The sequence below is a fragment of the Eumetopias jubatus genome, unplaced genomic scaffold (assembly GCF_037043125.1).
Source record: "Eumetopias jubatus isolate StellerSeaLion01/CBP00866 unplaced genomic scaffold, mEumJub1_p1.0 scaffold_14, whole genome shotgun sequence".
Lineage (NCBI taxonomy): Eukaryota > Metazoa > Chordata > Mammalia > Carnivora > Otariidae > Eumetopias > Eumetopias jubatus.
The window spans coordinates 85,203,225-85,215,235 of NW_028274820.1; the positions used below are offsets into that span (position 1 = coordinate 85,203,225).

Genomic DNA, 12,011 nt, shown 5'->3' on the forward strand with positions numbered 1-12,011 from the left:
TTTTTTCTTTATATCTCTCTGATTTCTTTTTTTTTTTTTTTTAAGATTTTATTTATTTGACACACAGAGATAGCACAAGCAGGAGGAGCGGCAGGCAGAGGGAGAGGGAGAAGTAGGGTCTCTGCTGAGCAGCCTGATGCGGGGCTCAATCCCAGGACCCTGGAATCATGACCTGAGCCGAAGGCAGCCGCTTAATCAACTGAGCCACCCAGGCGCCCTATCCGATTTCTAAGGTGTTTTAAGTTTGTTCTAATTCAGAATGTATTATTTCAGAACAGATCCTCAATAGGAAAAAAAAATTACAAAAAGATAATTATTATCCATACACTGAAAAATCCGTCATACTCCTTTATAGTTGCCTCATAAATCAGTTCTCCAAGTGCTATGAATGATGCCACGTAGGAGGAGAAATTGAGGATTGTTGACATGGCCTTTGGAGTGGTCTAAAGTAGACCTGGTTGGAACAGTAGCTTTGTGGGTGAGAAAAGAATGGTAGGAAAATGGAAAGTGGACTCCCTGATTTGCCATTATACCCTTCCCATCTTTTTCTGCATTTGTTAGTAGTTTGGTTTTTGAGAGAGAAAGAAGAAATTTCCCTAAATGTAAAATCATAGTTGTTGCAAATAAGCCAATATGGCTCCTTAGTTGGGGCCAACTTGACTGGGAGAAACAGTAGTAGAGACTTCTGTTTTCTGGGAGCTGGACATTACAGAATCATCTGTCATGGATTTCCCACACACCATCTCCATGATGCAGGCTCAGAACTGGAAGGAATGGACAGAATTGGAGAGAGCCCCTTGCAGCCCAGTACAGAGGAGGTGACATCAAGAAATGGGGGGAGCAAAGAGATCTCATTCTTTGTATCCCCAAAGCCTTGTGCAATGCCTTATACCCAGGATCTCCTCACGTGTTTTTTCTTTTAAAGATTTTATTTACTAGAGAATGAGCGGGGGCGGGGGGAGCAGAGAGAGAGAAACAGACTCCATGCTGAGCATGAAGCCCTACTCAGGGCTCGATCCCAGGACCCGGAAATCATGACCTGAGCCAAAGGCAGACGCTTAACTGACTGAGCCACCTAGCCAGGCGCCCCTCCTCAGGTGGTTTTGAATACATCTTCCCAATCCTTAGAGCTACTCCTAGGTCTACAATAATAATCCCTACATATTTTGGCTCAGAGACTTGACTGTTGGGAAACCTCAAAGCAGCACCTGCCTCGTCAAAACACTCAAAAGCAATGCCAGAGTAGGCCTGCCCACACACCCCACCATTATGAGAGGGTGCTCCCAATTGGAAAGAATTGCCAATTTTGTTTCCATCCAGAAGTTTTGAATGCATCTCTGTGGACTGAGGAAACAAAATAGCTATTAATAATTCTCAAAGCAGGGAGTTTGCCCCACAAGACAGGAACTCTCCTAGATTTATCTGAGTTTGGGTTTTTATTAGCTCAGACACAGGATTTGGGATAGGTGGCCACTTGGTACCTTCAGATGATAAACTGTGTTAGAGATGTGTGCATGTGCGATTTCTGTGCTTTTGCATATGCTCCTGCAGACTGCAAGTTGGAAGGGAAAGGATTAAGAACTTGTGAAGTGGAAGGACTAGGAATTTAGGGGAATGACTATTAGTTTTTCAAGAAAACAAAACCCTTTCACTTCTCATCCTGCCCTTTGGAGCAACCTGATTTTTAGGGCTCAAGTTCTGTTTTCTCTGGGTTCTATTACCTTGTCTCGATGACCACACCTGTCTCCCTGTGCTTACCAAGGGCTTTCCTTGTTCACCCTTAGAAACCTTTTGAGTAGAGTCCAAGGTGCTCTGAATCAAAAGTTGTTGGTGAGAAAAGAACCAGGTCTTACGAACTGGAGTCTCATAGGAATGTAAATAGAGAGCTTTACCCGCTTATTCATAAAGCAGTAGATGATGGGGTTGTGGACACAAGCACTCTTGGAGAAGAAGGCAGGAATGGTGACAAGCCATAAGTCCAGCCCGTGGTTCCGGTTGTTGACCATATACATGGCCATTGCAGCATAGGGCGTGTAACAGAGACAGAAGGAGCCCACCATCACTACCACCATCCGGCTCACCTCCCGCTCGGCCTTCTGGGTTGAAGCAGACTCCTGTTGCTGGGCTGCAACCTGGGCAGAGCACAGAGAAACATTCTTGTCTCCCTGGCCCTCAACTCCCCACCTCTCCGCCCTTTCCTACCAGGGGGGCATCCACTCCAGTTGCCTCTCTTCTGTCCCAGCTTCTGGCCTAGCGCCTCTTGCTCTCCTTCCTTGAGGAAAGTGGGATGGAGAATGGCTCTCTGGTCTGTGACTTTTTGGAAGGGATCATATGAATCTCTTGCCACACGTTTGAGCAGAGAGGACCCCGCCCTACTCTTCTCACCATTTCATCATACGCCCTGCCCCCACTTCCTTCACTGCTTTCAATATCCCCTCTACCTGGCTGTGGACATTTCCAGATGTCTTCTGTTCTAAAGCACTCACCAGCTCTTCCCTCTCTTCTGGAGCCCCCTGACTCCCCTCCTCCCTGACCCTCACAAAAATCACTCACAGCTCTGAGGGCTCCCAGCAGCTGCGAGTAGCAGAAGCAGATGAGGGAGAGAGGCACAATGAAGCAGAAGATGAAGAGGAACCAGGTATAGTACTCGCTGCGGTATTTGGTGCCCACGGTGTACCAGTCGGGGCCACAGGAACACTGCAGGCCCTCAGGGATGGACCTGCAAGGGACCAAGCACTCACCCACCGGACAAGCACTTGCCCACTGCGGGGCTCAGCACAAGAATGAGTGGGGTGGGTGCTGAGATTCCTGGACTGTGCTCTCCCCGTAGAGGATGCTCAAGGACTTCATGCAGGGGCGGTTTCTGACCTTACCAGCTGAGGCTATAGCAATTCCAACTGCAGGGTAAACATTAGCACTTGCCTCCCACAGCCCTTGCCCTCACCTACTCTACCAGCTCTTTAAAAGTGGAAGTCAGGGGTGCCTGGGTGGCGCAGTCAGTTAAGCATCTGACCCTTGGTTTCGGCTGTGGTAGTGATCTCAGGGTGGTGAGATCGAGCCCCGCATCTGGTTCCACGTTCAGGGCGGAGTCTGCTCAAGACTCCTTCTCCCTCTGCCCCTCCCCGACTCCTGTGCTCCCTCTCTCTCTCTCTCTCTCAAATAAATAAATAAGAAGTCAAAGACTAAGGTTATACCCAACTCTTTCCACCCACATCAGCTTGAGCTCCTAGCTCAGCACCACTGCCCTACACTCTCACCGGCTCCAGCCAAAGAAGGGTGGGATGGAGACGCCAATACCAGTGGTCCAGGTAGCCAGGACCACCATCAGTGCGTGCTTGGAGCTGAAGCGGAAATTGCCGAAGGGCTTACAGATGACCATGTAGCGCTCAAAGGCCAGGAAGGCCAGTGACCAGCCTGTCACCAGACCTGTAGTGAAACATGAGGGTAATTGGGGTAGACACTCCCACCCAGCCTGGCAGGCAGAATGGAATACAGATGGTGGAGCAAACATGGGGACTGATGGTTGGTGTGGAGTTTGGGACTTGGTCAAACTTCTAGTCCCAGCTACTTTATACCCAATGATAAAGAGCACCAAACTCCTTTTCCCCCGGCTCCTCTTTAGGGGCCCACTCTTAACCCAACGGTCTGGTCCCTGGTTCCAATCCTGGAGCAGTCCTTTGTCTCCCCCCAGTCTCCTTCCCCTTCAGCACCTGCCGTAGAGCCCGGGGAGGCCTCCAAAGCACAAACGTGGCGGCCAAAGATGAAGTATCCCTGACAGCTGGCGATGAAGACACTGAAGACAGAGATGCAGTAGAGGAAGCCGCCCAGGGACACATTGACCAGAATATAGTTGAGTGGCTGTCGCAACTTCTCGTAGCGCAGGGTGGCCACCAGCACCGAGGCATTGAGTGGTGTCCCTGCAAAGAAGACAAAGCCCATGAAGACTGCTTGGAGGTGGAAGGCCCAGACAGGGGCAATGTGGTACTGAGGCCCATCCCATGGCCCCACCAAGGAGATGTTCTTGAACAGATAAAACTGCTCCTCCCCTGACATCTTACTCATGGGATGTCCCCACACTCTCTGATTCCTCTTATAGATTACCGTCCCACCACCACCTCTCCCCTGCCCTCTAAAGCCCCTTTCAGGCTCCCTGAATGATCAGTACTGATCCTAAGCCTCCTAAGGACAAAGTTTTGAGATTAGAGATGTCCAAGCCCCCACCTAAACCTCCTTTGTGGCCCCAAAGCCGATTGTGTGTTCTTGAGAGGATAAAAATATTGGGCTCAAAGAATCAACATGCAGTGCTGGGTGCTGGAATGACTAGGAGTCTGCTCACTGCAGCCTGGGGGTGCTGACCCATATTTAGCAGAGATGTGTCCACCACTGTGTGTGTGTGTGTGTGTGTGTGTGTCCTTTGAATGAAACTATTGAGGGTACGCCTTTCGGTTTGGCTTCCGGCGCCACTACATCCCTATACATTTCTGCGCCCATCTGCTCCTTTGTGGAAGGTGCCCCCTAAGTCTCCCTCTCCAGACATCTTGGGCTCACAGCCAGCCTGGGAAACAGCCTTGGGCCACAGAAGAGTCAGGGAACGGGGAGCACCCTGGGTGGGAGCACCTTAGTGAACGGCCTTCACAGATCAGTACAGGGGCAACTGGACAATGCTTGAAGTCTAAGGCCTCCCTGGCTGCCTCTGTTTCTTCATGTGGAGTCTACCCAGGAGGGTGTATTTTCTGCTCAGATGCCCCGCTCCAAACCTCAGCCAGGCTGAGGTTGGTTTGCTCGCTGGCCCCGCCTTGAGCTCAGCAGTGCCCAAGTCACCAAGTGCCCAAGTCTTGCCCTGTCTGCTCTCAGGTCCTGCCCAGCTCTCACAGCCGGACTCAACACCTGTTCCGCGCAGCCCGCCCCAACGAGTCCACCGCAGTGAGGCCACCCCAGCGAGACCAGCTCTGCCCTAAGCTCCGCCCTGTGAATGTGTCCCCTGCCCCACCTCAGCGGACTGTGAGCACAAGAGATCAAAGCGACGCACTCTGAATACAGGTAAGGGGAAGTGAAAGGGTGGCTCCTGGTGGCCCAGGTGTTTGTATCACATGAATCCCCCCACGGGGGAAAAATATAAACAAAATATGAAAAACGACTCCTGGAAAGCGCTATAAAGTACCCCAAAGCAGGCAGCAACGGAAAGGACCCAATCCTTGAATGAAAGGAACCATCTACATGTAAATGGATTATTTCCTGAGGGCCCTCTGCCCAGGCTAAAGGGCAGGGGACAGCTGGGAAGTCCCAGCCTTTATGCCCTGAAGAGGCAGAGGACAGAGTCTGGGACTCCAGACTGGCTGAAGATGGAAGGTGGGTCTCCTGGAAGGAAGGATGCCCCAGCAGAGGGAGGCTCCCCTCCAATCGGAGGCTGCGGGCCGAGCTCTGCAAGTAGGAGTGTGGCAGGAGCCCAGCAGAAAAGGCCGGAGCTGGAGGTCTGACAGCTGAGCAGAGGCGCGGGCTGCCAAACAGGGTGGCAGAGAAAGAGTTCGAGATTGATTCCACCAAGGTAGAGGAGCGGGGCAAACCCTCCTGGCTTTCCATCTGAAACTCCAGGAGGCCACACCTCAGGATAAAATCTACGGCCCTTGAATCCTGAGCTAGAACGGCTCAAAGCCGACTCGCCAGCCATTTGTGAGAAACTGACGTCTCCACGCACATGCGCGGAACAACGCACGCCCTCCACAGACACTCCCCCGCAGGGGGGACTCTGGCGGAGGCCCAGCTCAGCAGCGTCCAGGAATTGCAAGGCCCCTGGTTCTCCATTAGATTGCTGGGTCAGCTGGTCCTCTGCCCCAGGCAGACTCTTAGGACCAGGGCCAGAGGCCATCTCTCAGGCTGTGTGAAGTGCTACCTCCGGGCAGGGCATGGGACCCGTTGGCCTGTGCTGAGTGGAACGAGTCAGCCTCTGCTATCTTCAGGGCTCTGCTGAGGTGCCCAGCTCTGTAAACGGTTCTGACAGGAAGCTTCGGGCTTGGCCTGCCAACCCAGCTGGTGTGGACAAAAGACACCCCGAGGCCCTCCCACTGGTACTACCCAGGCTAGGTGGCTGCACATTTTGGCCTCTTCTAGGTCCGTCCTGAAACCTTTCCAAACAGTCTTTCCCACCTTATTCTCCCCAACATCAGAGGGAGGGGCAGTGGGCGCAAGCTGGAAGCAACCCAGCCCCAGGTAAAATGGGGCAGATGCCCAGCGCCCGGAGGGGGCGGGGTGGCGGACAGCTAGGGCCAGAAAGAGCCTTTCCCAAGTATAGGGTCTTATTGGTACCCATGGAGGGGACAACAAGTTTTCAGAGTCAGCGAAGCCATGGAGTAGAGAGCAGGAAGATTTTGAGGATGGGGCATGGGGTAAAGGTGGAGGGTAATGCTAGAAAAACTGAAGGCAGTTTGAGTACATTTAACATATACAGTGCCCTTTTCAAATTTAAAGTCACTTCATTAATTTTGGAACATGATGGTATACTAAGGCTTTACAGAAGATTATTTTAGTTAGGTATATTTAGACCAGGCTTTCTCCATCTCCACACTATTGATACATTGGATCAGACAATTCTTTGCTGGGGGAGGGGGCGCGGCTGTCTTGTGCATTGTAGGATGTTTAACAGCGTTCCTGGTCACTACCCACTGGATGCCAACAGCACTGGCACCACCTCAGTCATGATAATCAAAAATGTTTCCAGACACCAATATCCCCTGAGAAGCAAAACCACCCCCCCCGCCTCCTCCCGTCCAGTTAAGAACCACTGACTTAGATTTAGATGTATCAATGTCCAGAACAAAATGGAAAAAAAAAAAACAGTCAAGAGGAAATTTGTTTTTCCATTCTGTCTAGAAAAAAAGAAAGTCCTAGAAAAGGAGGATTTTTTTTTAAGATTTATGTTTTCATTTGAGAGAGAGAGGGAGTGTGTGCGGGGGTTGGGGGGGGTAGAGGGGGAGAGAGGGTAGGCCGAGGAAGAGGGAGAGAGAGAATCCCAAGCAGTCTCCACTCTGAGCACAGAGCCTGATGCAGGGCTAGATCCCACAACCCTGAGATCATGACCCAAGCTAAAACCAAGAGTCAGATGCTCAACCCACTGAGCCACTCAGGAGCCCCCAAAAGAGGATACTTTTTGAATAGTCTTAGCATTTTGGTTTGGGTTTTTTTTTTTTTTTTCCTATTCTCTCTAGGAGTTTATTCATCTATACTCCCACCTTTTCCAGAAATAGTTTAAGGGAAGTTTGTAAGAATATATGGGACACAACAAGAAGTCATGAATCAAATGTAGGAGCAAAAGAAGAAGAAAGAGAACAACAGCGGGGAGTTCAAAAGTCAAGAATTAAACTGAAATATGACCACACATTCATGCTTTCTAGAAGCTACATGTTTACATAATTCAGTGTCCAGAAAGCAAATGCAAACCCACTGTTCTTGGGATTATGACAGACAAGAATACCTCCCCAGGGACTATACAAAGGCGACCTTGGTGTGATATAATAAACAATGTCCTCAAGAACATTCCCGAGCAGACAGAACAACCAGTTTCATAGGATTGGATATACTCCTGACTATTACCCCTCAATGTGGACTCAACACAAAGCATAATTCAGAACTGGACACAAACCAGAACCATTAGGTTGGGTGCCAAATACCAGCTCCAGGGGGCTGCTCTGATCCAGAGGACATTTAGGCTCTCTGGAGGCTTGAAGTACATTTCCCTTTGCCTTCTCTAATCCTTGCTTCTCTCTGCTTAGATTCCCATAATTTAATTTCTGTTTTTGAGTGGATTATAGGTATGTCCAGGACTGAATATTCAAAAAGTACAAAGGAATGTACAGTGAAAAATCCACTTATTTCCCAACTAGTTCCCCTCTCCCAAGGCAACCAGTGTTGGCTTTTGCTGTGTTGTTGATACATAGGAGGTGACAGTGAACTTGAGATGATGTGTTGTGACAACGTTGTCTGTTAAATACTGACCCATATGGGTTCTTCAGACAAATGATGAGATAAGAGAAAGGTCTACATGCTGACGTGGATATGAGGAGTCGTCAGAGGATTTGCCCGACTGAAAGCCACCCTCTCTTGGGAGGAAAGGGAGGAAGCTCCTAGAGGTAGAGCCAGGATTCTCCCCAGAGAATTCCATCTATGGCTTGTTAAACGCAGAGACAAACAAGTCATTGAGGGCCTAAAGTCCTAGTGCCCCCAGCAAGGCCGCAGTAATTTTAGCCTGGGGGGGGAAGAAAAGTGTGTGGTAGGTGCCAATGGATTCCCACCAGAGCAGCGCTCCTCTCCCCAGACCCCTGCCATCCTGGAGGCGTTAGGCTGTGTGCGGGGGTGTTTAATGGCTGTCTCAATGGCGAAGAAGGGATTACTGGTATTTAGTGGGCAGGACACTGTTCCCGACAGGCCACACAACGAAGAATGATCCTGCGTCAAATTTGAACAGCACCCCCAGAGAGAAGCACTGGCTGGAATCCAGCCCCCGTCTCATCCCTGAAACATTCTTAGCCCTTAGAAGACTCTCTTGGAGTAACCTCACTTCCTGGCACATCTACCAAGAGGAGCAATTTAGGGAATGTGTGCTGAGGTAATGGAATGACATGTTGAGCGCGCTATTATTTATAAGCCAGTTTAGAGCTGGGTAACAGCTACCCAAAAAAGTCTCTTTGGTTTTAGAATAGATGAGCTGTCGCCTTTCTCCCTGGCCATGATTAGTTAGTGGAAGCAGTTGTCTGGTCCGGCCCTCCTGGATGGAGACCATGAAACTCCCCTGGATACAAACGAATGCTGGCCAACCCTCTCTCTGAAGTGAGGGGGCATTCTTCCTGCCTATCCAAGAGAAGACTGGGTTCATGAGGAAGCCTGCTTAAAAGGATGGAAGGCAGGAGGTTTTCTTCAGGCTTATGGTTTCTACTTGGTGCCAAAAGATGAGGATTGACCTGAATGTCTGTTGCCACTAGTGATTTTTTGTGTCCTCCCCTGAGATTTTCTTTCATGTACTCACTCACTCATTCATTCCCAGGCATTTGCTAAGTGATGTCTACAATAACAGTTGTACTGTGAAGATGAGATTAATTTGGTAAAGTGATTACACAGAGCCCAGCGCAGAGAAATGCTTGGGAGTCACTTGTCAGCAGGATTGCCAAGTGTCAGACACGAGGCTGGACCCAAAGACCAACAAGACAGCGCTCTGCCTTCTGCAAGCAAGCAGGGCCCGGTGGTGGTGGGTGGGGAGGAGGGATGGCGGATATGGTACAATGGAAGCCCAAAAGAGAGAGCCTGGCAGGGCCCCACTGGGTTCTCCCACAAGACCCCAGTTTCTGAGCCTCCCCCTCACTCTCACTGGGGAAACTCCCAGCCAGAAGGAACCCACCCAGGCCACACTTAGCCTGTGAGCAGGTTTCTTCCTGCAGCCTCTCTGGGCAGGATGAGGAGGGCAGGCTGGGGTGTGGGAGGGAGTGTGAGTATTTACAGGATGTATTCCCATCTTTAGTTTTCTAGAAAGTCTGGGTAGCAGTGTCTACTGTGTTTAAAACAGGCTTTAGATTTAGATAAATGTGCCTCTTGTACGCTGAATGCAGATCAGTTTCCTTTTCTTACAATGGGGATGACACCTATCTCACAAGGTTGTTATAAGGCTGAATAAGATCTGCAAAGCACAGAACACACTACCCGGCCCATATTAAGCATCAAAGGGCAACTTTCCTAGTGAGTATTTTCCCCCCACCCTCATGTTGCCGTCACAATAACCCCTCTCCTTTGTACAGCATCTTGCAGTTTGCAGACTGCCTTCACAGACATCGTCTTGCCTGATCCTCAAATTACCCTGCAAAGCACACAGGGCAAGTGTTACTTCCCCAACTAACAGATGAAGACACTGAGTAAGTCTGCAAATGTCTTCTAGTCAAGGTGATCTGGGCCAGTCTTCTGCTTCCTCATCTAGGAGGCTGATGATGTGGAGGATTTTTTCTGGTGGTCTGATCATGAGGAAAGAAAGAAGCGTTCTTCATGGGGTGCAGGCTCCCTCAGACCTGGGGCTCCCCTGGAAAGTGGAGGTTGCTGCACCCTGGCTTGTTCTCTGCCTTTTCTCACCAGCACCCGCACAAAGTCCACGTGGTAGCCCCAGGGAAGAACCGGCTGGTCCTGGGGAAGGGGCTCTGCCCGTAGCATCTGCGTGGCTCCACAGTGGGCCAGGGAGGGGCGGAGAGAGCCAAGAGAGAGGCAAAGCCCGCTGGAGTGCAGCCAGCCTGGGCTGGTTGCCAGCCTGGGAAAAGATTCCACCTCTAGGAACCATAAACTGCGCCTGCTGCTGATGTGGCAGGGAAGGCACATCTGGCCAAACATAACCGTCAATGGCTCGTTGGTCTAGGGGTATGATTCTCGCTTAGGGTGCGAGAGGTCCCGGGTTCAAATCCCGGACGAGCCCTTGTTTTCCTGATTTTTTTTTCCTGTACCCCAACATACACTGCCTGCCCCTTGTAGGGTTGAGGCAGAAAGATGGCCTAGTGGTGAGTGAATTAAGGACCCTAAAGACAAGCTGCCGGTCATTCTCCCCATTAGCAATGGCCTGTATATGCCCCATTTGGACTCATTGGAAAAAATAGCAATGACCTGTATATGCCCCATTTGGACTCAGTGGAAAAAAAAAAAACCATTTTTTCCACTCAGTCCAAATGGGGCAGAGGGGGACTGGCATCAGGAGCTGGGCTACAGAAGGTTAAAGTCAAAGGGTTGCATTGTGTTAGGCAAAAAGAGCCTCTCGGAGGGCCTCATATGAAGAGTAAATGATCAGGACAATTTGGGGGGGAGGGTCTGAGCCGGAAGTCAAGAAAAGACAAGCTCCTTGTATAAAACCCAAGATGTGAAATGCACTGGATTCGAAGTCCAAAAGGTAGGGTTAAAGTTACAATTTTGAGTCTCAGTTTTCCCATTGGTAAAATGGGAACAGTAATGCTTATTTCTTAGAGTTCTTGGGAGGATTAAAGCAGAAATTGTATGTGAAAGCCCTTTGCGAACTATAATTCACCTTAAAAACAGAGGAATTATTTGGAATGATGCTAAAGATAAAGTAAGTCTAGAGAGGAATGTCTGGCAACACAACAGACTAAATTAATGTAGCCATCTCCTCACCCACTGCCCTCTAAAACACACACAGAAAGGTTGCATAAAATAGAATTTAAAAATTAGTATCAGAGTGCCTGCCTGGTTCAGTCGGTAGAGCATGTAACTCTTGATCTTGGGGTTGTGAGTTCAAGCCCCACATTGGGTGTAGAGATTACTTTAAAAATTAAAAAAAAAAAACATTAAAACAAAATTAATATTTGGATAATGCAAAAATTTATTTAAAAAAAAAGAAATTCCCTGGGGCTCCTGGGTGGCACCGTTGATTAAGCAACCAACTCTTGATAGCTCAGGTCTTGATCTCAGGGTCATGAGTTCAAGCCGTTCATTGGGCTCCGTGCTGGGCGTGGAGCCTATTTGAAAAAAAAAAAAAAAAAAAGGAAGGAAATCCCCAGATGTCAGAATTAAAGAAGGAATACAAAGCCAAAGAAAAGAAAAGCAGGGGACACTCGGTTGAGTGACTGACTCTTTATTTCAGCTCAGGTCATGATCTCACGGTTGTGGGATCAAGCCTGTGGGACTCCGTGCTGAGGGTAGCGTCTGCTCGAGATTCTCTCTCTCCCTCTCCTCTGACCCTCCCTCCACTTATGCTCTCTCTCTCTCTCTAAAAATAAATAAATAAAATCTTTTTAAAAAAATAAAAGAAAAGAGAAGAGGAGAGGAAGCTGTCACAGTGGCCCATGGTGGGTTTCAGACACAGATACACAAAGATAAGTACCCAGGGACCTGGAGTTGTGTTTTAGTGCTTCTAGTTATAGGATATGTCACTTCAGCCCACCAGAGATGAGAAGCTGGGCCTAAACACTCTGCACAAAGCTCAGAACATCAAAGACCGACTTTCTCCATGGAAAAAAGATGAAAAACGATGCACACTAATC

General features: G+C 49.4%; 1 protein-coding gene and 1 non-coding gene across 2 annotated transcripts; one reads left to right on the forward strand and one right to left on the reverse strand.

The window, feature by feature from the left end:
- Positions 1-641: 641 nt before the first annotated feature.
- OPN1SW (opsin 1, short wave sensitive) lies at positions 642-4,062 on the reverse strand. The gene is given in 5 exon segments (XM_028104964.2): positions 642-764; positions 1,893-2,132; positions 2,554-2,719; positions 3,258-3,426; positions 3,711-4,062. Coding segments are annotated over 5 exon segments (1,050 nt in total).
- Positions 4,063-10,366: 6,304 nt separating this feature from the next.
- On the forward strand, positions 10,367-10,438 carry TRNAP-AGG (transfer RNA proline (anticodon AGG)). The gene has a single exon. It is a non-coding gene; the product is annotated as a tRNA-Pro (tRNA).
- Positions 10,439-12,011: the final 1,573 nt, after the last annotated feature.